A 26,246-nucleotide genomic window follows, 5' to 3' on the forward strand; every position below is an offset into this window, starting at 1 on the left:
CGGTCCGGATCCCTCTCCTGCGGCCGCGTCCTGCTCCCTCCCTCTCCCCTTGCTCTGCACTCAGGGCTCTGGGTCAGGCCCTGTGTGTGTTGCTCACCTTGTGTCACCAGCTCCTGGCAGAGGCCCTGGCACGTACGAGGTACCCGGTACCTGTCAGTGGCTGATTACCTGTCGGTTGATGAGGAACGTGAAACCTGTGTTTCATGTTCTCCATGAGTGCCACCTGCAGAGAACGGTGCCAAGGCCTTTGGTGGTGAAAGGCTGGAGCTACATGAGCACGTGGACCCCACCGGCCCCGAGACCTGGCCAGGGGTCACCCACGGCTCCTGGTGACCCAGGCCACTCCGCTTCTGTACCTCTCGGCAGGCGTGGTCAGCCAGCACGTGCTCGGCGTGTGCATGATCCGCCGGCTCAGATCCAGGACAGAACGTGCGTCTGCCAAACTTCGGGCAGGAGAGGAACATAGCCAGGATTCCCAGGTCCATCTGCCGGCCGACAGGAGGAATTTGCTTTGGAAGTGACTGATCCTCTGACCAAGGGTATTTCTGGCCCCAGCAGGTGGCCAGGGGTGGAGTGCGGGGCCTGATGCCAAGAAAGGCCACCATCCAAGCACGAGAGACCCTGGGCCCCAGATCCAGTGGATTTTTCCTATGCATTCACTTTCAAAGGCCTCAAAAAAGTGGAAAGAGAGCTCAATTCAGACTGACTCATGGAAGCGGAGCCAGGAAGTGGCCACGTGAACCGAGAAATCAGTTCTGCTTCAGCTGTTTATGCACTGATGCTTCTCTTCATTCTCAAAAGATGTGAAGAGAATTCATTAGTGACCCTGCACATTGTCTCTGGCCAGCGGCCCTGTCCACACTGTTGGCAAGATGTGCTGGGATATGCTGGCTCGCCTGTTCATATTTTCACTCAGCCAATAAGATCCCGCAGGGCCTGCCACACTCTGGGCACCCGAGCCCGTCCATGGCGTCAGCCCTGGCTCCCCCTTCCATCCTGCATCTGTAAGTTGGCTCCGTCCAACTGCTTCTCCTGGAGACTTCAAGGTACACGAGACCGTGACCTGAGCGCAAAGCCAGGCCCTGCTCATCACTGTCCAGGTGCCCTTAGGCGAAACCACTTTGCCTCTGAGCTTCAGGCTGAGGAGTTAAAGGGGACACGGGGGCCTCCTGGGCTTGCTCGGGGCTTAACCACGAGCTCTGTACCTAAGGCTTCCCTGGTGACTCAGACAGTTAAGAATCCGCCTGCAGTGCAGAGACCCGGGTTTGATCCCTGGGTCGGGAAGATCCCCTGGAGAAGGGAAAGGCTACCCACTCCAGGATTCTGGCCTGGAGACTCCCCTGGACAGAGGAACCTGGCGGGCGACAGTCCACAGGGTCACAGAGTCAGAAACGGCTGACCGACTTCCACCCGGCCTGTACCAGGGACCCCCACTAAGAGCTTTGCGCGTTTTCTCTTCTTTATTTTTTTAACTTTTTTTTTTTTTTAATGTGGACCATTTTTAAAGTCTTTACTGAATTTGTTACAATATCGCTTCTGTGTTGTGTTCTGGATTTTTGGCCAGGAGGATTGTGGAATCTTAGCTCCCTGACCAGATATAGAACCCACAGCTCCTGCATTGGAAGGCAAAGTCTTAACCACTGGGCTGCCAGGGAAGTCCCGTGAGTTTTCCCTTAATGTGCAAACAAACCTAAGATGCGGGTAGAGATCCTTCTCTTTTGCCAGTGAAGAGGCTGGGGGCGGGGACAAGAATGAAATGGATGACTTGGCACGGGGGAGAGGCACACTAGTGTGCACGGGGACGGCCCGGGACCCAGTCTGACGGCTCAGCCTCTCAGGGCGGTGGGTGAGACCACACAGCGCTTGCTGTCACTGTTCAGCCGCTCAGTCGTGTCCGACTCTTTGTGACCCCGTGGACCGCAGCACGCCAGGCCTCCCCGTCCTTCACCAACTCCCAGAGCTTGCTCAAACCCATGTCCATGGAGTCCGTGATGCCATCCAACCATCTCCTCTATCGCCCCCTTCTCCTCCCACCTTCAATCTTTCCCAGCATCAGGGTCTTTCCAAATGAGTCAGCTCTTCACATCAGGTGGCCAAAGTGTTGGAGCTTCAGCTTCAGCATCAGTCCTTCCAATGAATATTCAGGGTTGATTTCCTTGAGGACTGACTGGTTTGATCTCCTTGCAGTCCAAGGGACTCTCAAGAGTCTTCTCCAACACCACAGTTCAAAAGCATCAATTCTTCGGTGCTCATTTTATCCCACAAACATCAGAAATTATGGACTCCTATACTCAGGGTTCCAACAGACAATTTGGAGTCATCTGGTTCAGACCCCTCACATATAGGATCCCCTTGACATCATCCATCAGAAGTCTCTACTAGCATCTGCTTACTTGCTCCCAGTGATGGGAAGCTTACTACTCTGCCCAGGTTGGTTGGGAACTTAGGAAGGGATCAGTTTAACCTGGAAGTCGGTGGCTTGTGGGCTGTGGAACATTAGGCCGTGCTCAAAGAGTCTGTCAAGGCTGCTCGTGTTCACGTATTTCCAGGGAGGCATTGGCACCACAACAGAGCCCCGAGGGCTTCAGAGCCTGGGTGGCCAGCGTGCCCCCAGGTCTGCTCTCAGGCTTTTCAGAAACAAGATTTTACCTATTTTGAACCCGGAGCTGATCAGAGCCCCTATTAAGCACATTCACAAGAGACAGCATTAGGAACTGAACACTGATTCATTTTGGTCCACCAGTAATTGTCAATTTCCTGCAAATGGAGCAGATGTCCATGCTCTCTGTCCGAGCTCCTGGGAAACAGATTATCTACCAAAGCTTCTCTCTGCAGGGCGAGGGAGGGGTAGCCTCCAGGAATTATTTTCCTGGCCATGGTGAGCCCTGGTGCCCCCCCAGCCTCACGAGCACGCACCCACCAAGGGACCTTTCTCAGTTTCCCTCCCTCCTGGGCCTCCCCCTCACTGAGAATGTTGTATAAATGAGTCCCTTGCATGAGTCTGGTTGATAATAACTGAAGAATCCAGACCTCTGCAGTGAAGGAGCAGCCCTCTGGGGGTTTGGGGGTCCCAGCAGGGGAAGGAAGCACCTCAGTTCAGTTCAGTTCAGTCCCGTCCCTCAGTCGTGTCCAACTCTTTTCAACCCCATGGACTGTAGCCTACCAGGCTCCTCCCTCCATTGATTCTCCAGGCAAGAGTACTGGAGTGGGTTGCCATTTCCTTCTCCAGGGGATCTTCCCGACCCAGGGATCGAACCCAGGTCTCCTGCATTCCAGGCAGATGCTTTAACCTCTGAGCCACCAGGGAAGCCCCAATATATGTAAAGCACTTAGCAAAAATGGCTGGCAAGTCACAGGCGTTCAGTAACTGCTATCTTTGTCCCTGTTACTGCTATGGTTGTACTTTCTCCTGTTATCACCCAGCTGCTATAACTGAGCTGTGGCTTCAGCTACTCACTTCCTAGCCATCAGAGCAAAAGCAGAAAGCATTGATCCTATTTCTCACTTCCATAAGGGGACTTGGAGATACCAGCTCTGCTGGTAGTAAGACCTTCCTTTTCAACCTGTCTCACTCTGAGAGTTTCACGCTCTTCTGTGAGGAGCTAAGTGCTCAGGTTCAGGTTTAATTAGCCATCAGAGCCTCAAACAGCTCTGCCTTCTGCTCGCTGGAAAGGTTTACAGACCCAGTACCACGAAGACCTCACCATGGCTGGGTGAGCACCTCTCCAGGGTGCTGCCTAATTGTCTGGAGGGTGGTAGCAGGGGTGTCTGCAGAAACTCAGGCCGGGAGATAATTTCTTCAGCTTTGAGCACCTGGGTACTTGAAAGAATGTTAATTAGGCGGCAAGTCCCAAGTTGGGCTCTCACTGGTGTAATTTTACGTTTAGTAATTTAGCAGTTGCTGGGGGGAGAGGCTTCAGGGGACTGTTGTTGAACATGGCTCACAGCTTAGTCAGTTTAGTTGCTCAGTCGTGTCTGACTCTTTGCAACCCCATGGACCCCAGCACGCCAGGCCTCCCTGTCCATCACCAACTCTCAAAGCTTGCCCAAACTCATGTCCATCGAGTCAGCGATGCCATCCAACCATCTCATCCTCTGTCGTCCCCTTCTCCTCCCACCTTCAATCTTTCCCAGCATCAGGGTCTTTTCCAATGAGTCAGTTCTTCGCATCAGGTGGCCAAAGTGTTGGAGCTTCAGTGTCAGCGTCAGTCCTTCCAATGAATATTCAGGACTGATTTCCTTTAGGATGGCCTGGTTGGATCTCCTTGCAGTCCAAGGGACTCTCAAGAGTCTTCTCCAACCTTGGCCCAGCCTTAGATACCCCATAAGAGGGCTGTGGGGTTTTTTTGTTTGTTTGTTTTTTAATATGTATTATTTATCTATTTGGCTACGCTGGGTCTTAGTTGCAGCACATGAGATCTAGTTCCCTGATCAGGGATCGAACGTAAGCCCCCTGCATTGGGAGCTCAGAGTCTCAGCTGCTGGACCCAAGGGAAGTCCTGTGAGGGCTTGCTGAACCGCACTCAGTGAAGCCAGCTGACTGAGTCACCGTTCCTGCCAGGTTCTTCCCATGAAGTGTCTCTTTGATGGTCCCAGCCAACCCGGGTGCGCCTAGGCCCCGTGGCCCATGGCAACGCTCGCTGCACTGCCCGGGGACCCTGGACCTGTCTCTTGAATGGTGCCACCGAGTGCTTACCCAGCTTGTCCAGGCTGCACAGCCAGTAAAAGGCAGGGTCGGGTCTGGAGCCTTCCTGGGGCTCGTCTCAGGGACCCTGGGGCGTGGCAGGTGCTCTGGGGTGTGATCAGCCCAATGCTTGCAGGTGGCTTTCCTGGAAGGTCCTGGCCGAGTTTCCCGGGACACCTGGAGCATCTGTGGCTGCCACAGCACCATCTGGCGGTGACTTGTGGAGCACACACCTCACGAGCCCAGCTCAGAGCGGGCTTCCAACAGGCGCCGGCAGCCTTCTCTTGAGGGTTTGTGCAGAACTGAGTACCTCCTCCCTCTGTCTGAGAGATTTCCGTGTCAGCCAGCCACATCCTCCCTGTCTGTATTTATTAGACATCAAAGATACAAAGCAGCGGGGTAGTTGCCTGGCAGTCCAATAGTTAGGACTCCATGCTTTCACCGCTGGAGGCCTGGATTTGATCCCTGGTCGAGGAACTAAGATCCCACAAGCTGCAAGGTGTGGCCAAAATAAAAGACCGGGTGGGAGAGTGGGGTGGAGATACAAAGAGGGGGAGGATCTAGTATTTACCGAGCTCCTGCTGGGAAAGGTGTTTCCTGGCATCATCTCTTAGAATCTTCCCAACAGCCCTGCAAGTCAGCGATTCTCCAGCCCTTTCTGGATGAGGAGATGGACAGGCGTGGCCTGGCCCGGCTCCCGTGGCCCTATCGGACCCCTGCTCATGTCATCAAAGCAGAAGGTCTGCCCTCCTAAGCGTCACTGGGCTTTCCTGGCAACAGCTACCCAACGTGTACTGTCATTTCCGTGAACTTTTTCCCCTCCCCAGATGAAAATCAGGAGGAAATGTTCTGAAAAAGAACTTCTCTTAAGAAAAGAAAGAAAAACCAAATCCCATGAGTCCATTAGCGATGTCCCCTTTTTCTTTAATGACCAAAAACTATACAAGATCAGGTTCCCGTGGCACTTATTTTAAAAGATGGAAGGGAACTCAGATGGGATTGTTTTTGAGGATTCCACAGCATCGCAGAGGTCACTGTGAGGCCCCTGCCCTGTGCCGACCCGTGTGGAGAAAGTCATTGGCAGAGAAGAGGAAGAGCAATGACCAGGTTTCTGATATGCCTCCAGTTACCCCACCAGGAACTTGAACTCAGGCCCATAGACATGCATTCATGCTCACTGGGTCGTTCAAAGAGGCGAGCGGCTGCCAGAACTGGGCCCACGCCGGGGTCTGAGGCTCCCAGTTTGGCAGGGCTGTTCATGCAGGGATATGGCAGCGTTAGTCATAAAGACATTACTACCAGCAGCCTTATCAGTGATCTCTGCCCTGACTGTTCCTGACTGGCAATCACTGTACCATCTGTTTCAGAAATGGAATAAACAGTTATAAAGCTTGAGAGCGGGTAAGAGGAAGAAACCAGGGGGAAATCTTACTTTGAACCCAGATCTAGGCACTTTAAGTAAAATTACCCAGTGGAAACATGACCACTGCTGTCAGAATGGGAGCCTGACATTGGAGTCCAGAGAACCTCAGTGTAGTGGACTCTGACTTGCTAAACTGTAGGCAGTGCTATGGACCCCAGGTTATAAGCACTAGCAGAATGGGAATAACCGCTGCGGACTTTCAGCCAGGTTCCCAGCCACAGGCATTACCATACAGGTCCTCAGTCCAAACTACACAGATTCGCATGTAAGAGCAGCTTTAAAGATGAGGTCTTATTCCATAAAGTTTATAAAAACACCTGAAAAAAAAAAAAAAAAACGAAAAACACCATATGGGAAAAGCGCAAAGAAGCAAACATCAAGATTAGATCCTTAATTTAATAGAATGGCCTAAAGGAGTGCCCCCCTCAAAAAACTAAGCATGATTACAATAATTAAGGACATAAAACATTGAAGGATAAGTGGAAAGAGTAAAATGTTGGGGGAAAAAAAAGTACAGGGAGATTTTTAAATGAAACCAGTGGAACTTTTAGAAATGAAAAAAATAGTCATTGAAATTAAAACTTTGGTGGGAAAGTTAAACAGATGAGACAAAGCTAGCGAGAAATCTTTCCCAAAGGAAAGATCTTTGGGGTACGTATTAGGTATGTTAAGGTCAGAAGAGCAATGGCTCCTGAATGGCTCACAATTCAACAATCTGGCAGTCAGAAGCACTTTACAAAGGAGAGGATCACTCTGATAATGAACATACCGGGGGGTTCCCTTGGACTTGAGACATACCATTCTAATTTCCCCTACAGGAGCCCTGGAGAAGGAAATGGCAACCCACTCCATTATTCTTGTCTGGAGAATTTCATGGACTGAGGAGCCTGGTGGGCTCCTCTGGGATCGCCATGGGATTGCCAAAAGTCGGACACGACTGAGTGACCAACACTTGCTTACACTTAAAGAGGGAAATAATGAATTGGAAGATTGGTTTGAAGAAATTACTCGCAATGCATTGTGGAGAGATAAAGAGATAGAAGATAGGAAAGAGAAAGTAATGTTCAACAGTTGCCTAATTCCAACTCCAAAAAGGAGAGAATAGGAAAGAGATACACTTTACTGACTGAGATTGACTGACAGACGTGATTCCTAAGGTTCAGGGAACATGAGTCTTGAGCAGAATAAATGTGTTACACCTGCAGAGATCAGAGTGAACTCCAGAGGTAAAAAGGAATTATTTAATTACTTTTTAAATGAATTCTTAATACTTACAAAGAAACCTCAACTAGACCGATGCTATGCTATGCTATGCTAAGTCACTTCAGTCGTGTCCGACTCTGTGTGACCCCAGAGACAGCAGCCCACCAGGCTCCCCTGTCCCTGAGATTCTCCAGGCAAGAACACTGGAGTGGGTCGCCATTTCCTTCTCCAATGCATGAAAGTGAAAAGTGAAAGTGAAGTCGCTCATTCGTGTCCGACTCTTAGCGACCCCATGGACTGCAGCCCACCAGGCTCCTCCGTCCATGGGATTTTCCAGGCAAGAGTACTGGAGTGGGGTGCCATTGCCTTCTCTGACTAGACCGATGAGACTTCTCAAAACAATAGAAATCAGAAAAGGAAAAAAAAATTGTCAATCTAAAATTGTATATCCATCCAGCTAAACTATCATTTGAGGTGGAAGCCAAAAGATATTTTCAAAGACTGAGCAAGTTTACCTTGAAGAGACCCTTGCTGCAGTAACTACTCAAGGAACTCTACTTCAAAAAACAGTGAATATTACTGTGATAATATAGACAGAACATCTAGCACTGTTCCCGGAATCCAGGACCATGCTCGTAACCACTAGCTGCCTTTATCATACTTGAATAAAAGCCTCCAGACCCCGCTCTGCAGCTCTGACCACTGGCCCTCTGGACCTGGTTGCTTGATCTTGCACTTGATTAAATCAGTGCTTGAACACCCCACCTTGATCTTGCCCAAAGGATTCTGCTTTGGCCTATTTTCCAGTTCTCTAGGAGGATCCTGCCTTCATTCAGGGTCCCAAAACCACATCCCTGAAAACAGCCACTTGCCAACATCCTGGCTGGGCCACTGCAGTGCCCAGGCGACATTCCCACGCACTGTTCCTCCCACTCCTCTTCTCACTGGGTGAGAATTCAAAGAAACATTTCCCTAGTACTGGTACCACCAGGGGTTTTTAACCTATTGCTCACTGCACACGAGCTCTCACTACTTTGCAGTGTTTCAGATGTATTGCGTATATCTGCGGTAGACTGATTGCAAAAAAAAAAAAAATGGCCCTACTTCTTCACCCCTCCCTGTTTTCACATCTTTTCCAATATGACCTTGAAGCTCTTCCCATCAAGTGCAGTCTGTTTCTCCACGCTTTGAATCTGGGCTGGCCTTGTGACTTGTATTCGCTAAAAAAAAAGTAAGTAAAGGAAATGACATCGTATCCATTTCAAACTTAAGCTTCAGAAGGCCTTGCACATGGGTTTCACCCTCGCCTTAAGAACAAGTCAAGACTAGCCCCCTGGAGGATGGAAGACACGTGAGGCAAAGCCACGTAATCTCAGCCAGCCCCCAGCCTACCCACCAGCTGGTCATAGACACGTGAGTGAACCCAGTGGGATCAAGCATGCTGGGATAATCTCAGCAGAACTGCATAGCCCATTGGTAGGCTCATGAGAAATAACAGATGGTTACCTCAAGTCACTGAGTGTGGGGGTTATTTGTCACACAGCAGTAGCTACCCAATAGAAAGACGCTTTACTTGTGTATATGCGTATAATGAAACTGCTGGTGTTACGCTGGCTCACAGCCTGAAGCTGACCAGCAGCTGTGCTTCTATTCATGTCATCTTGCTCAGTTTAACCTTTCTGGTGGGGAATTGAGTGCCCATGCTAAGGTGGATGGCACCCCACTCCAGTACTCTTGCCTGGAAAATCCTATGGATGGAGGAGCCTGGTAGGCTGCAGTCCATGGGGTCACGAAGAGTCGGACACAACTGAGCAACTTCACTTTGACTTTTCGCTTTCATGCATTGGAGAAGGAAATGGCAACCCACTCCAGTGTTCTTGCCTGGAGGATCCCAGGGACAGGGGAGCCTGGTGGGCTGCCGTCTATGGGGTCGCACAGAGTCGGACACGACTGAATCGACTTAGCAGCAGCAGCAGCAGCAGCAGCAGCAGCAGCAGCAGCAGGGTGTGGACCGACAGCCGTAACTGCCCATCAGAAACTGCGCAGTGTGACATGTCTCACGCAGACCCCTCTTTCTTTGCATGATCTTTCCACCCACTTGGTTTGACAGGTGTTCCCAAGAGTAGCAAAGCAAAAGGTCGTGTGCCTTTGGCATGGTGCCCACATCAGGATGTCAGTCTTCCAGCAAACTCCAGCCTGCTGGTGTGTGTCTTGACTCAACCGAGTAAGAACTGTTTATCTTGGCAAGTTGTGTTATTCTATTTTTAATATTCGATTTTAGAAGATGTCACTGTTATCAAAAGACATGTTTTGGTTCAAGATTAGGGAAGTAGAGTAGGAGAGAAAATGTAGGGATCACTGAATTCCACTCTGCCCCTTATTGTGTGACTTTGGGCAAATTACTTTGTGTCTCTGAGGCAAGTTTTTCCCATCACAAAATGGGAGTAGTCCTGCTTACCTCCTAGGGTTGTTACAAGAAGAAAATGAAACAGTATATGTATAAAGCACTTAGCCTAGGTAAGCTGTGATGATGATAAAGAAAAGAAGGGAGGTTAAGAAATAGAATACCAGACCTTCGTTCAAAAACAAACAACAAAGGAACGACCTCTGCAGCAAGGTCTCTCTCTCCAGCTTCTCTCCCAGCTCCTCTGAAGTTAGACCAGCTTTACTGCCTGTGATACTTGAAGGATAAAACCAAGGCAAAGAGTTCCTCAGTAAGCTCAGACACACTTAAACATCCTGACCTTGAATTCCTAAGTCTGGGGTGTCACTAGATACCAGTTGAAATGCAAAGCAGACTGTCATTCAGTCAACTGGCTCTTTCATCTCCAGCAGACATCGCCTTTGATGTGATTTCTTACCCTTCTCCAGAATCGCATCTCCCAGTTGCTTTGTCTGCAGCCAGACCCCGCTTTAGCCTCCCCTGGAGAGGCGGGTGGACAGCCACGAGAGGTCAGGCATGCAGATTAATTTTTCGGGCCCCCAGATGCCAGTAACAGCCTTACCACTTTGCCGAATGGAAGAGAAGGGAATCAAAAGGGAGAGATGAAGGCTTACTCCTTCCATGAAAAAATCATCCCAAATCCCTATAATCCATCAACGGGCTCCCTTAAACGGTTCTTTCTAGTGTGAACGTCATTCCACTGAAGGGTTGGGAGGAGGGGGACAGTCAAAGCTTGCCTTCATCTCCCTTCCCTCCGGCTCCTGGACCTCTCCCTCTCCCCTCCGCCGCGTCTGTGGGTTTATCTTGTGTGTACGTGTGTCTTTGGCATGGATTTCATTTGTGTTAGATGCAGTTCACAGCATTTTCTTCAAGGTCTGTTTTCTGGACCCGCCATCAGGAGATAACTTCCTCCTTCGTTTCCCACCTTATCGCTCCATGCACACACGACCCCCTGCCAGGAGGAAGAACATCCTTTTTCGCTTCTCAAACTGTGGTCTTTGCAGCTCGAGAGAATCTCATTACTGACAGTGCGATAGGCCTGTGGGAGCATGTGATGTGGCCTTTCCTGCCATGTGATGAGATTTCTGTGTAGCTCCTAGAGGAGGCTCGTGGGAGAGACCTGGCAGGCACCGCCAGGGCCTGCCTCACGTTCCGAAAGCACGTGGTCTGGAGAGGACAGAATGACAGAGGTGAAGCTGGGAGTGGCCATTCCCAGTGACACAGGGCCCCCCTCATTGTACAAAAAGGATGCTCTGTGGGACTCTGAAAGAGCTAGCCCTACTTGGTACATTTTAAGAATGTTTAGTTTGACAGAAACAATTTATCAACAACCTCAGATATGCAGATGCTACTACTCTAATGGCAGAAAGTGAAGGGGAACTGAAGAGCGTCTTCATGAGGGTGAAAGAGGGGAGTGAAAAAGCTGGCCTAAAATTCAGCATTCAGAAAACTAAGATCGTGGCATCTGGTCTCATCACTTCATGGCGAATAGAAGGGGGAAAAGTGGAAGCAATGGCAGGTTGTATTTTCTTGGGCCTCAGAATCACTGCGGATGGCGACTGCAGCCATGAGACTGAAAGACGCTTGCTCCTTGGAAGGAAGGCTATGAGAAACCTAGACGGCACATTAAAAAGCAGAGACATCACTTTGCCCACAAAGGTCCATGTAGTCAAAGCTATGGTTTTTCTACTAGTCATGTAGAGATGTGAGAGTTGGACCTTAAAGAAGGCTGAGTGCCAAAGAGCTGATCTTTCAAACTGTGGTGCTGGAGAAGACTCGTGGGAGTCCCTTGGACAGCCAGGAGATCAAACCAGTCAATCCTAGAGGAAATCAACCCTGAATATTCATTGGAAGGACTGATGCTGACGCCAAAGCTCCAATACTTAGGCCACCTGATGCAAAGAGCTGACTCATTGGAAAAGACCCTGATGCTGGGAAAGATTGAAGGCGGGACGAGAAGGGGACAACAGAGGATGAGATGGTTGGATGGCATCACTGACTCGATGGACATGAGTTTGAGCAAACTCGGGGAGATAATGAAGGATAGGGAGGTCTGGTGTGCTGCAGTCCAGGGGGTCGCAAAGGGTCAGACACGACTTGGTGACCGAACCACAACATAGAGGATTTTAAAGACCAAGGGTCCAGAGTGAAAGAATTCTTGCTGTTGTGAAGAACTAGCCATTCTCAGCTCTTGGGGGGTTTTTTGTGATTTGTTTTGTTTTGTTTTTAAAAGCTAAGACAATCTCCAGACTGCCAGGAGCACCCCAGTGGTAAAAGTGTCATATCAGGAATCTGGCATGATAAGAGCAGTTGACAAGATAGAAATTGATTTATCTAAATCCTGAGTGATAAAAAGCAAGATGGTTGCACAACAGTTTGACTGTGCTTAATGCCACTGAACTGCACTCTTAAAAACATTACGGAACTTCCCTGGAGGACCAGTGGGAAGATCGGAGCCTTCCAGTGTGGGGGGCTGGGACCCCTACTCAGGAAACTAAGATCTTACAAGCCTCACAGCTAAAAAATAAAAATAAAAAATAAAACAGAAGCAATATTGTAACAAATTCAATAAAGACTTTTTTAAAAGGTCCACATCAAAAACATTGTTTTAAATGGTTAAGATGAAAACTCATGTTACGAGTATTTTACTATAATTTTTTTTTTTTTTTTAATTTGGGGACTTTCCTTGCGGTCCAGTGGTTAGGACTGTCTGCTTTCCCTGCCAGGGGTGCGGTTTCAATCCTTGGTTGGGTAACTGAGATCCCACAAGCTGAGTGGCGGGGCCAAAAAAAAAATGTTTTTCAGTAAATGAGGACGTGTTTAACCGTAGTTTACAGCTCTACAGCTGCTTCCCTCTGGAGGCTTCGTCCTCCGACCAGGTGCCCGGTATCACCACTCCCCACCACTGACTCCTCAAATAGTACCTGCAGTTAGCAGCTGGCTAGGAACAGGCACGGAGAAGGCAATGGCACCCCACGCCAGTACTCTTGCCTGGAAAATCCCATGGACAGAGGAGCCTGGTGGGCTGCAGTCCATGGGGTCGCTGGAGTCAGACACGACTGAACAACTTTGCTTTCACTTTTCACTTTCATGCATTGGGGAAGGAAATGGCAACCCACTCCAATGTCCTTGCCTGGAGAATCCCAGGGACGGGGAGCCTGGTGGGCTGCCGTCTATGGGGTCGCAGAGTCAGACACGACTGAATCGGCTTAGCAGCAGCAGCAGAAACAGGCGTGGTACTGTAATGGCGAAGCCATCTCCAAAGACAGTGCGTCCTGCCCACCATTTCTACCTCGCTGCCAACTTGACTGTCTGCATGGGAAAAACAGTGGATCCCACTGACCGGGCATGTGCCAGGCACCATCCTGAGCATATAACAACCTCACTCCAGCCCTGGGAAATCAACGTTATTGTATTATCTCCATTTTACACGAGGAAGCTAAGGCTCCAAGTTACTAAATAACTGACTTCAATTCACACAAAACCAGCATTTGAAGATTTCTTTTGTGCTCAAGGTCAAGCAACTTCTCCCAGACTGGCGATTCCCAGCGTTGCTGTGCCCCTGGGTCCTTTCTGCTGGCAAACATTTCCCAGCCCTGCTGTGGCACTTGTCACTCTTTCAGCGTCTCCTGGTGGAGAAAGTATGTAATGACAAAAAAAAAGCTACCTGAATCCAGAAATTCTGTGAGTTTCAACAGCCATCCGATAGTTCTAATCATGGCACCTGCCGTGCGAGACAGGCGGCGTTTAATTGGCTGGCGGTGGTTTGCACTCACGCAGGCCCTCAAATTCGCTCCGGATCTTTGCCCCCAGAGATGGAGCACCTTGAGCTATACCACGAAGCTCCTGAAGGGTCTGGAGATCCCGAGCCTTCCGTATCATGTAGGCCAAGCCCAAGGGATTCTGTGAATATGGCTGATGTTAGGTGCTTCTTGGGAGGGTCACCATGAGCCTCTGGCTCACACTGTCAGAAGCCAGGGGAGGGTCGGCTCAGTCAGATCAGGGTCAGAAGGACCAGCTCCACCAGGGCAGGGTCAGAAGGACCGTTCATGTTCTTGCCCGCTGCAGACCATAGCTAGCCACAGTAGCAGCCGTTGCCCTGGAGCAGAACCCTGGAAACCAGCAGTTAAAGAGCTGAGTGGGTGCTTGAGTGCTCAGTTGCTTCAGTCCTGTCCAACTCCTTGCGACCCTGTGGACTGTAGCTCACCAGGCTCCTCCGTCCATGGGATTCTCCAGGCAACAATACTGGAGTGGGTTGCCATGCCCTCCTCTGGGGGATCTTCCCACCCAGGGATGAAACTCATGTCTCCTGTGTTGCAGGGGCATTCTTTACTGACTGAGCCACCAGGAAAGCCCGAAAAGCTGAGAGCAGTGGTTAAATACTCACGTTTACTTTCAGCAGAGTCAGCACTTGCTCTTCATTATCCAGTCTACAGAGATCCTCGACTGGCACCTCTCAATTAAAAAAAAATTTTTTTTTGCATGTATTCTCACCACAAAGGGTTCATACTGCCGAGTCCCGTGGCTTGCTTTCATTCATCCCACAAGTACTTACTGAGCACAGCACCTCTGCCAGGTGCTGTTTGCTGAGGGCACTGGGGATTCCCTGTTGTTGTCCAGTTGCTCAGTCGTGTCCAACTCTTTGCAACCCCAAGGACTGCAGCACACCAGGCTTCCCTGTCCTTCACCAACTCCCAGAGCTTGCTCAAACTCAGGTCCATTGAGTCAGCAATACCATCCCACCATCTCATCCTCTGTTGTCCCCTTCTCCTCCCGCCTTCAATCTTTCCCAGCACCAGGGTCTTTTCCAGTGAGTCAGCTCTGCATCAGGGGGCCAAAATATTGGAATTTTAGCTTTAGCATCAGTCCTTCCAATGAATATTCAGGACTGATTTCCTTTAGAATTGGCTGTTTTGATCTCCTTGCTGTCTAAGAGACTCTCGAGAGTCTTCTCCAACACCACAGTTCAAAAGCATCAATTCTTCAGCACTCAGCCTTCTTTATGGTCCAACTCTCACATCCATACATGACTCCTGGAAAAACCACAGCCTTGACTAGACAGGCCTCCCTGGGGAACTTGAGAAAGAACAGTCTCAGCCTCGGGAAGCTCCCATGTAGTGGCCGGCAGACTGAAAGAGAGATTTTAAAAGACAACTAGGTCATGAGTCAGATGGTCTCAAGTGCTGTGGAGAAAAGGAAATCAGAGAAGAGAGATGGGACTCCTGGTCGGGGTGGGAGGTTAAATCCTCCTCCCTTTGGAGGGTGACAGTTAAGCAGAGAGGTGCCAGGGGAAGGCGTGTGGATGTCAGGGGGAAAGGCATTGGGAGGAGGGGTCAGTGAGGGAAAGGCCTGGCATGTTCTGGAACAGTGAGGCCAGTCTGGCAGAGCGATGAGGGGATGCATGGGGGAGGTCTCAGCAGGCTTCAGGAGCTGCTGAAGATGACTTACCCCAGGAGAGATGGACCCCATGAGAGGGTCTTGAGCATGAGAGTGAAATGATCTGACTCTCCCTCCAGTGTAATTTACATACTACACAATCCCCCCGTCTTCAGTATATAAGTCAGTGATTTTCAGCAAACTTACAGTCCAAAGCATTCCACGACTCAGTTGTCGAAAATGTCCATCACCCCCAGAAGGTACCTACCTCGTGCCTATGACTTGACTTTTAAAGGGATCACTTTGGCTCCCGTATTAAGAATAAAAATAAGAGACAGAAGTCAAAGACAGTTTGGAAAAGTAGTGTTTCTCATAGCACACGTGAGTGACCAAAAGCACCGAAACTGGAGAGGAGAAGGCAGGACCGATGAGCACTTCCTGGCGCTTCAGTGGCCAAGACTCCTCACTCCCCGTGCAGGGGGCCTGGGTTCAATCCCTGCTCGGGGGACTAGATCCCACCTGCCCCAGCGAAAGATCCCACGTGCCTCGACTCCAGTCCAGTGCAGCCAAATAAATAAATACATAACTAAAAAGTTAAAAAAAAAAAAAACACAGGACAGATAGAGCATTTCTTCTCCACTGCTGGAGGGATGGCGCTGCCTTAATTCCAAAGTCCTAACAGGGTGAAGGGCCTCCACCTTCGCAGTAAAAGCATTGTATTGGAAACATACACAGGATTGCTTAAAAAATAAGAAATCCACGCCTAAAAGCTGGACATGCCTGTGTCCTCTACTCGAAGGTGACCAATGCTTGTTGGACCCCTGACTGTTTATAAAGCTATGGGACTATCTTCACACCTTAAAAATTCACAGGAAGAAAAGCTGATGGTAGCAGCTAGAATAAATCTCACACATTTCAGAAAACATTTATGGTCCCTGCAGTTAAACGGCGGTAAGGTGGTCTTATGTTCGTTATCATTGTTAAAATATTAAATCCCAGTTTCTTTTTTAAAACATTTATTCAGCTGTGCTGGGTCTTAGTTGCGGCATGTGGGGTCTAGTCCCCTGACCAGGGGTTGAACCCAGACACCCTGCATTTGGAGTGGGAGTCTTAGCCACTGGACCACGAGGGAACTCCACGGTGACATGAAGACTTGCATGCGCCCACGGAAGGGCCCTTCTCGACTCTAAAAGTGGTGCCTGAGTGAGGATTTTCTGTGTGTCACCTGGAAGACTGGAATTTTCTGGTATTATAAAGTTTTGGACCAAACAATGAATTTTGACTTCTTTTTTCCCCTGGCATCTAATTCAGTGGCCAGTTTTCTTAACTCAGACTTCCCCTCCTGGACTGTATCATTCTGGGAACAAGACATAGAGTTCTCCCTTGGGTAGGTCTAAAATGAGGCAATGGCACCCCACTCCAGTACTCTTGCCTGGAAAATCCCATGGACGGAGGAGCCTGGTGGGCTGCAGTCTATGGGGTTGCTAAGAGTCGGACACGACTGACCGACTTCACTTTGACTTTTCACTTTCATGCATTGGAGATGGAAATGGCAACCCACTCCAGTGTTCTTGCCTGGAAAATCCCAGAGGCAATGGAGCCTGATGGGCTGCCGTCTATGGGGTCGCACAGAGTCGGACACGACTGAATCGACTTAGCAGCAGTAGCAGCAGCAAGTTTTTTTGGCTAACACCTGTGTGTCACAGACAGTCTGCTTCGTGGCTTATCTCCAGGTTTGCCTTTTGTTCCAGAGAACAAATCATGTTTTAAAATGTAAGGAGAGCACCTACGACTGTGTAACCGTCAGAAGGGGAGGAGGTCTCGTTAAGTCAGTTTTCAACCAGGCTTCAGTAAACATGTTTCCAGCTCGCTGCCCACCCTGGCTGGATTTGACGGTTCTGGACTGTTTTATGAGTTTCAGCTGCTAGTCTCAGTTCAGCAAAAGGCAGCTATCTCTTTGCTGTTCATCACAGCTGTCTGATGGGAATCACGGCATCCTGGTGGTCGCCGTAGGCGACCTGGTGGGGAATGCCGCAATCCCACTGCTGGCCACAAGGGGTCCCAGCCCGCCAGGTGATGGCCCCTGGGGCAGCGGAGCTCCTGAGATAGATTCATCCGGCAGGTGCCCTGAGTGGCCGGCATCCAGAGAGAGCGCAAAGCTCCATGATTGGTCTTGGCCCACAGCCGTTGGCACTGTGGGGGTGATGATAACCCCTCCATGATCGCTGCACTCTGAGTTGCTGCTGCTAGAGGGATGCCCAGGACCTGGCAGCTACCCAAGTGACCTTAGGCACGCCCCCTCCCCTCTGAGACCCCGTGTTTCCTCATCCGCCAAGAGCAGGGTTCAGAATAAAATCTACAGCCTCGCTGGAAGCACAAGCACCTGAAGTAGCCCTTACGTGGAAGAGCATCTGGGTCATCTTTACCATTCAACACGAACCACCAGCTTCCCGAGGCTTCACATCTTTCTGCCAGATTGTCCTCTCCCTGGAAGCCAAGGAGTGACGTCAGGATTCTGTGCCAGGGAATCTGATCTGTCAGAGCCAGAGGAGCACAGGGGTTCTCAGACTCCCGTTAGCCCAGAACCCTTTACTCAAAGTCTGACATGCAGCTCAAATGGAAACCAAATGCGCTCTGGTTAGAAACCGGAGCCCAGGGAGAGGAAGCCAGCTGCCCTGTGTCTCTCAGCAGGAGACGGGCAGGGCTGGCTGAGTTGTCCCTGTAGGGCCCACTCCCCAAGAATAACACGGAGCAGGTAACTCCCTAAGTGTAGGGGTGCTCAGGACTCTAAGAAGGAGCTACGTGCTGGGAGGTGGGAGAGCAAGGCAGGCAGGGGGTCCGCCAGCTTCCTCTGTGCGTTCACCACCCTGGGTTTTTCCCCACCATGACTTCATCCCCATAAAGACCCTCAGTTCAGTTCAGTCACTCAGTCGTGTCCGACTCTTTGCAACCCCATGGACTGCAGCATGCCAGGCCTCCCTGTCCGTCGCCAGCTCCCAGAGCTTGCTCAAACTGATATCCATCAAATGGGTGAAGCCATCCAACCATCTCATCCTCTGTTGTCCCCTTCTCCTCCTGCCTTCAATCTTTCCCAGCATCAGGGACTTTTCCAATGAGTCAGTTCTTCGCATCAAGTAGCCAAAGTATTGGAGTTTCAGCTTCAGCATCAGTCCTTCCAGTGAATATTCCGGACAGATTTCCTTTAGGATGGACTGGTTGGATCCCCGTGCAGTCCAGAGACCCTCAAGGCAGTACCATAGCCACTTGTAGGCTCAGAGAAGTGACTTAGCTCAGAAGTCACTAAGCTGGGATTTGAACCCAGAGCTTTGCAGCTACAAAGTGCAGATACTGGCTGTCCCGGGGGATGGCCGTGTATTTACTCACCCATTCATTCACACCGTTCTTGAACCCCAAGGATAGACCAGGCAGCTGTGACCATGGCAAGCCGGAGCCCCGCCCTCCCTGAACCCAGAGGTGAGAGGAGGAGACAGATGTAAACAAGTGAGACGAGGCCAGAGCAAACAGAGCTGGCTCGGGGGTGGACAGCGGCTGGGGGTGGGGCGTGCGTGTGCACCCCGGCGGGCTGAGAGCAGCACTTCTCAAAGTGCGTGTGAGCTGTGGGTTTCCAGTCTGCAGGGACATCAAAGAGACACTGCTGCTCTGATCTATACTGAGAGGACGGACACCCCACGGGCCAGCGCTCATCCACAGGCTGCAGTGTGAGGAGCCCTTGCCTGAAATACCCTGAACCGCTAGGTCAGCGCCGATGCGTCCACTCCATGCCCTTTCGCCCCCCTCTCCTCTGCACTCCCGCCTTACCGCCAGGCCATACAGGCCCCCAGGGACTGTTGCCAGAGGAAGGCTGTGGTATCTCCTGCCTGGCACATGCAACATGCCAGGGACCATGAGTCCCTTCTAAAGGGAAACACTCCATCTGAGTGTACGGTCAGTCATGAGCTTCACGGATGGTGGAAATAGATGTGGGTCCCCACTTGGACTGTGCTACCCACTGGCCATGTGATCCTAAAAATGTCTTTGGTTTTCCTAAACTCTGAAACGGGGATGATGTGTGCTTGGATTATTCATTCATTCCTTTTTGACTGCGCTGGGTCTTGCTGTGACCGTCTTCTCTAGTTGTGGGGCACAGGCTCGGTGTGCGGCTTTGTAGGAATGGATCAGGCACCAGAGGGCTTGACCCAGGGCCTGAGCCTCTGTGAACAGAAGCCGCAGTATGGTGTGCGTTTGCGTGAATGTGTGCACGAATGTGTTTGCACCTGCAAGGACAGGGAAGCCTGGCGTGCTGCAGCCTGTGGAGTCGTAATTGTCAGACATGACTGAGCGACTGAACAATAGTGAGTGCACATGTGCCTTCTCGTGGGTCTCCTATCCATTTCTTCCATGGCTGTTGGACGGTCCCTCGCAGGACCCACTGTGGCCAGGGCCGCTGACGATCTTTTCTGGGGTCTCTCTCCAGATTGCCAAGGGATCATTGAGGACGTCGTCCTGCTGGGCGCACCTGTGGACGGAGAAGCCAAGCACTGGGAGCCTTTCCGGAAGGTGGTCTCTGGAAGGATCGTCAATGGCTACTGCAGGTCTGTCCAGACCTCGTGCTCCTGGGGAGCTGACAACCCTAACTGAGCGCCTAGCGTCCTAGTGACCTAGGTGTCACCTGGGGACACAGATGTTTGAGGCCACGCCCTCGTCCCGGAGGATCTCAGGGAGCAGTGGGGCACCGGCCCTGGAAGGAGCAAGGCCCAGGCCAGGGATCCTGAAGTGGGCAGCGTCCGTGTCCATGGGACGATGCACGAGAGGGACAGGTCCTGGGGAGGACTTCCTAGGTCAGGCCTGAGACCAGATTATAGGATGACTCGAGAGGCCAGGCTGGTCACCGTGATCTGGGGCAAGAGGGACATGGGTGAGTGGCTGAGACAGAGGCAAAGAGCGAGCCCCAAATGGGAGGTCTTTAAGCGATGACTAACGAGCCCTGGTGTGCTGTGTTCGTTTATTGTTTTTTGGCTGCGCTGGGTCTCTGCTGCGGCCTGCAGTCTTCTCTAGGCGCGTTGTGCGAGCTCAGTAGTTGGAGCACGCAGGCTTAGTTGCCCCGTGGCGTGTGGGATCTTCTCTCTGACCAGGGATCGAACCCATGTCCCCTGCATTGAAAGGCGGATTCTTAACCCACCAGACCACCAGGGAAGTCCCTCGTGTGCATTATTTGGTAGGAAGGGAGTGGGGATTGTCCAGGCTTTCAGAGCAATGTCTCGGGGTGGGGATGACAGCCCTGGGGGGCCCAGCACCCACAGCATATGACAGATCCTCCAGCAGGAGCTGAGGGCTACGGAGGCTGATGGCTGTGGGGCTAGAAAGGAGGCATCCTGGCCGGGGATTTGAGAAGGACTTGGGGGCTTCAGCCAAGGTGGCGCCCTAGACACAGGGGAGGAAGGGAAGATCCTACCCCCAAACCCTAAGGGGTTCATATTATTGATCCCATTTCACAAGTGAGAAAGCTGAGGCTCAGAGAAGTTGAGTCGCAAGGCCGGTTAACTTTAGTTTTGATCTAAGCCCAACCATCCCAAGTGGAACCTGCACCTGAATAGAACAGATTTGGAAAGTCTTCATCATTTTGATAACTTAGCCCACGTCCAGAGCTAAAGATAAAGATGATCTTTAGCCATGGATAGAGGGCATTAACCAGGACACCAGAGTTCAACCAATTAGTATGGCTTTATCGTTCATATTCTTTTTTCTTTTCAAACTTTAAACTTTTTACTTTGTACTGGGGTATAGCCGACGAGCAATGCTGTGGTGGTTTCAGGTAAACAGCGAAGGGACTCAGCCAGATATGTATATGTGTCCATTCTCCCCAAACCCTGTCCCTCATATTCTGAGTTCTTAGAATCAGAATATGGTAGAGAGAACAAAGAAACAATGATAAAGAGCCATAATATATAAAGAGCTCAATCAAATCAATTTTAAAAATCCAATAAGAAAATGGCCAGAGACTTCTCTGGCCATCCAGTGGTAAGACTGCACACTCCCAATGCGGGGGGCGTGGGTTCACTCCCTGATTGGGAAACTTAAAATCCCACATGCCGCATGGTGTGGCCTAAAAAAATTTAAGAGATAAAAGAGAAAATGGCCAAAAGATGTCTACACATAAGCATGGAATAAATGCAGTGAATAAACTTTTGAAAAGATATCCAACCTCATTATTAATGAAATAGATGCAAAGTAAAGTTAAGTAAAATACTATTTATCATCCATCACATCATCGAACATCTGAAATGTGAATAGCATTCAGTGTCGGTGAAGATGTGGTGAAATGGGCATTGTTATACTCTTGGTGGTAGTTGAATTTAGTGAATCCTTTTTGGGGGTAATTGGCAATATCTATCCAAATTATTAATGTGCCAGTCTTCTGACACTACAGACTGTGGCTCCTGTGATCCTACATAAATAGATACTCACATGCACAGAGATGGATGCACAGAGGGGATCCTTGCAGCTTCGTTTATAAAAATTGGAAGCAGCCCAGTGACCTAAATGACCACAAAGAGGGGAATCATGTTTTTAAAAAAGCAAGGGCAGCAATCCATTCTATGGGCCCGTTTACAGAAGAAGTTTCTGTGTGTGCATATATGTATCTGTGTGTCTGGAAATGAACAGGGAAGTCCAGAGGGACCATGAGACACGGATAACAGTGAAACCCATGAAGAGTAGATAGGGATTGCAAGGAGGGCTTGGAAGGGTTTTTTTCCCATTGATACATAGTTGATGTACAGTATTGCATTAGTTCCAAGTATATAGCAAAGTGATTAGTTACATGTGTGTATATATGTACTTCTTTTTTAATAAAAGAGACTTTTAAGTAAGGGCAGTTTAAGAAATAAGAAAAAGAATGGACACAACATTGACATCAAACAGTCCTTGGTTAAAATCTTGGCTCCATGCTTTATCTCTCGGATGCCTTTGGACAAGCAAATCTGAAGCTCAGTATTCCTACCTATGCAATGGGAATAAGAGGCTGTCCTGCACAGGAGTTCTGGGAAGATTCAAGGAGATTATGTGGGGTGGGAATGGCAGTTTGTGGGTGCCCAGTAAGCAACATGGGCATATTCACAGCACAGGATGTTCTTGGTGTGTTTCATAAACAGCAAAGGGAAGGAATTAAAGGTGCATGTGTGCAATATCAAAGCAGCAAAATCCGATTAAAGCCACCTGTTCTGTTGAGAACCTGAGGCTAATAAGCTTGGGTTTCCATTATTTTGTGAGATCCTGAGCCATCTCTCCAGAGAGGAAAAAGGAGGAGAAGGAGGAAGGAGAGAAGAGGGGAGGAATGTGCAGACCAAAACAGTAACTGTCGTTTCTTGATTAAATTAAGCAGCAGCCAGGAATTCACATTCTTGGCCCCCAAACACTCTTGGGTTGCCGTGAACTTACTTAAGATGGAGAGTGAGTGAGGGGGTAAGGGAGCTTCAGGCCAAAGCTACCAAACTATATCCATTTATACATTTATAATGTGCATTAATAAAACTTGCAAGCTCTTCGCCTGCTTTCACACACTCCCTGGGAGCCAGCCGGGCTGAGTGGAGCTGTTCCCTGTTGTACTGCAAGGACACTGAAGCGCAGACAGGGTCAAAGGCCAAGGTCACACAGCAGAGCCAGGATGTGAACTCGGGTGAGCCTGTCTCCTGACCCCTGGGGCATCTGCAGTGAGAGGGTTTCATTCTGAGCTCCAGGGGACCCTGAGTGGTGTCTGCTCCAGTGCCGTGTGGGGAGGGGCTGATGTTAGAAGGAGCGGGCGGTGGGAGGGCAGACCCCTGCCCACAAGCGGCTCCAGGCCTGAGAGGACCCAGGGCACAGCCTTCCGCAGGTCCCATGGTGCTGGTCAAGGGCCAGCTTGATTCGTGCATCCGCCTGGCCTGGAGCACTGAGGCCTGGCTTGCTGGGCACCCCACCCACCAAGGGGTTTCACGACTCCACTTGGGAGGCAGGATGCAGGTCTAGGGCACGGTTCTCAACGAGCTCTCTGCCCAGGAAAGGAAAATACCCAGGGACGGACCCACAGAGGACATGTAACAAACACCGAAAGGGTAGCACACGGCAGGCGCCGGAGGGACGGGGGTTATTAATGTCAGGGGGAGGGGCTCAGGGCCACTCCTGGAGGGGGACGTGCAAGCTTGATAGTGAAGCGGGGGATAGGGGCCCGGCAGAGCCGGGAAGAGTAGGCCTGGCAAGAGCGGCCACGGAGCCCGTGAAGGCCCCGAGCTAGGGCTGTCATGGCACCAGTGCCTCCCGGGCTCGCGGGTGTGAGTGCTGGGCGCACAGGATGCCCTCTCTGGGCGTGCTCCTGCCCTCCCCGCACGGTGGCTCACAGTGACCAGCCTGAGGCTCAGAGGGGTCAAGCAACTCGCCCGAGGTCACACAGCCGGCGACTGACAGGGCAGGACGGTCTCAGGCGGGGGCTGTGGCCCACCCGCCGTGAGGGGGTCTGGCAGCCTCTGCAAACCCGCAGGAAAGAAACAAAAGCGCTGGGCTCCTTCAGCAGTTTCGAGGCTCTGGAACCTTCTAACACGCGATCTTGCCCTGTCTGTCGTCACCGTTCTGTCGCCTAGTCGCGTCCAGCTCCTGCGACCCCGTGGACTGTAGCCCGCCAGGCTCCTCTGTCCTTGGAAGTTCATCCGTACGTGTGTATAAACGAGTGCAGTTAACGTCGTTAAGTAGAGTGTGGTCAGAGTTCAGATGGACCGTGGGCAGGAACGACGCTGGCCTTGCCCGTTGATGACCTTCTTCCTGTCTTGTCTTTTGGGTTGTTCTGGGTCTTTGTTGCCAGGCGTGGGCTTTCTCCAGTTGCGCTGAGCGGGTGGACCACTCTCGAGTTGCGAGGCACAGGCTTCTGGTTGCACTGGCCTCTCTTGTTGGGGAGCACGGCTCCAGGCGCCCGGACTCAGTACTTGTGGTACTCGGGCTTAGTTGCCCCACAGCATGTGGGATCTCCCCAAGCAGCGGTCACACCCGTGTCCCCGCACTGGCCGGTGGATTCTCACCCACCGTACCGCAGGCACGTCTCTCATTTACAACTTTCCGTGTCAGAACCATCTCGGGGGCCTCCCTCACACCCTGTGTTTGATGCACAAGTCTCATGATGACTTGATAGAACAGCTCGGATCAGTCTCCCTTCTCCCCTTAGCCATCATTCTGAGGGACACTCTCCTGGGCCTTCAGTATGAGGCTAACCATTGGGGTGTGCAAGCATTGCTGTCTGGACGGAGTTAAGGAATTTTCTAGAAAAGAACGCTTGTGGGCAGTGGGGAGTCACGGTCAGCTACTGAGAGGACAGGGGTCGGGTGAGAGTTTAAGGAAGGGGAGGGGCTGGGGGAGGGGCTGCCTGATTTCAGAGCTGGAGCAGAAGGTCCTGGGGGAGCAGGGCAGGCAGATTCAGTGATCAGTGGCCTTCCAAGGGGGGAAGGGGGACCTGGGACATGGTCCTGCCGGCTTCTGTTTGAGGGACCTGGTGGGTGATTCACACGGTGGAGTCGGCGGGGACACAGCAGGTGGGTCTGTTGCCTGCGTACGAGTGTACTAAGTCGCTTCAGTTGTATCCAACTCTCTGTGACCCCATGGACTGCAGCCCACCAGGCCCCTCTGTCCTTGGGGTTCTCCAGGCACTAATACCAGAGTGGGTTGCCATGCCCTCCTCCAGGGGATCTTCCTGACCCAGGGATCGATCCCACATCTCTTTATGTCTCCTGCACTGGGAGGTGGGTTCTTTACCACTAGCGCCGCCTGGGAAGCCCAAGGGTCTGTTGAGAGCCCCTCAACTCTGGACCCCGGTCCTTCCAGGGGTGTCCGGGGTGGTACCACACAGACACCCATGTGGTCAGAGACCCTGAAGGGTCAAAGCTACCAGGAAGCCTAGGGAGCCCACCACACCATGGGTCCCAGACAGCTCGGGGGCCTCGCCTGTGGTCAGACAGGCAGGGCAGGGAGCCCTGACTCTCAGCCGATCCCCCCCACACGGCAGGGAGGGAGAGCCCTGCTTTCAAACAAGCGCAGAAGAATAATGGACTCAGGGGACCCTGCAAACCAGAGTCAGACTCGGCCTAAACGAAGGACAGCCTGATGTGCCGAGTAGAGTTCCAGTCCTGGAGACTGAGGGGGAACAAAAGGGTCCATGCACACGGACCTGCTGGAGAACAGGGCCAGCGTCACCCCGGGCAGGGCGCAGGGGCTCGAGGGGGAACACTGCCCCATGGACCCTGTAGACCAGGCCTTCTGTGGACACGGCTCGGTGTACCTGAAGAATCAGGCTGCAGAGGGTCTGGGGTTATCCTCTCTCTGGAGTGCAGGGCGGATGTCTGGCTAGGAGTGACGGGGTACAGAGCATGGGGTTCACAGCACCCCTGAGAGCGGAGGAGGACTGTTGCAGGGATGTGACCCACCTGGGGGTCACCCTGGCCTCCTAGTGAGGGCAGGAGGCTGCAGGCTGGGCCTGTCTCAGTCCCTCCCGTTCACAGTCAGATGGGGGGCCCCAAACCCAGAGTCCCAGCCTGCAGAGATGTGTCCTGGACCCCTGTGGTCCTCTCCCCGAGACAGATGTCCTGCTGCCTCTCTTTGATCTCCCAGGAGCCCTGGCCCAGACACCCCGGGGAACTGGAAGCCCACAACCAGCGGAGAGCGTCCCTCCCAGCCTCATGCTGATTTCTGGAGAATGGCATGCGGTTCCCTCAGTCATCCACTCAGCAGAGACTGTCTGTTGCTCTCAGCACTGTTTTCTGCCCCAGGGAGCCGGCAGGGAACCAAGCGGCTTCCCCGGAGCTGCCAGGCCCGGCGGTGCTCCCAAAGCATCGGCACCTGCAGCTGTCCCCGCCATCCCGGGGCACAGCGAGCCCCAGTTTCCCACAGAAGCGCCCATCCCGCCAGGCTCGCTGGAGCCGGGCCGGGCCCTCCTGAGCTGGCGTCCACCCCTTCTCACTGCGTCCTCTCCCCGCAGGGCGGACTGGCTGCTGAGCTTCGTCTACCGCACGTCGTCCGTGCGGCTCCACGTGGCCGGCCTGCAGCCTGTGCTGCTGCAAGACAGGAGGGTGGAGAACGTGGACCTGTCCTCCGTGGTGAGCGCC

General features: G+C 51.6%; 1 protein-coding gene across 9 annotated transcripts in view; it reads left to right on the plus strand.

Annotated features, from left to right (window-relative positions):
* TMCO4 (transmembrane and coiled-coil domains 4) overlaps positions 1-26,246 on the plus strand; it is a 105,691-nt gene that overhangs the window by 68,436 nt on the left and 11,009 nt on the right. For 6 of the 9 annotated variants that reach the window (XM_061394785.1, XM_061394815.1, XM_061394806.1 and 3 more), the window contains 2 exons: positions 19,604-19,721; positions 26,120-26,237. In XM_061394785.1, the coding sequence (XP_061250769.1) occupies positions 19,604-19,721; positions 26,120-26,237 (236 nt within the window). Of the gene's footprint in view, positions 1-366; positions 6,452-19,603; positions 19,722-26,119; positions 26,238-26,246 lie in introns of those variants that run through there. The other 3 variants (XM_061394860.1, XM_061394840.1, XM_061394849.1) reach the window with 3 other exon arrangements.

The sequence above is a fragment of the Bos javanicus genome, chromosome 2 (assembly GCF_032452875.1).
Source record: "Bos javanicus breed banteng chromosome 2, ARS-OSU_banteng_1.0, whole genome shotgun sequence".
Classification (NCBI taxonomy): Eukaryota; Metazoa; Chordata; class Mammalia; order Artiodactyla; family Bovidae; genus Bos; species Bos javanicus.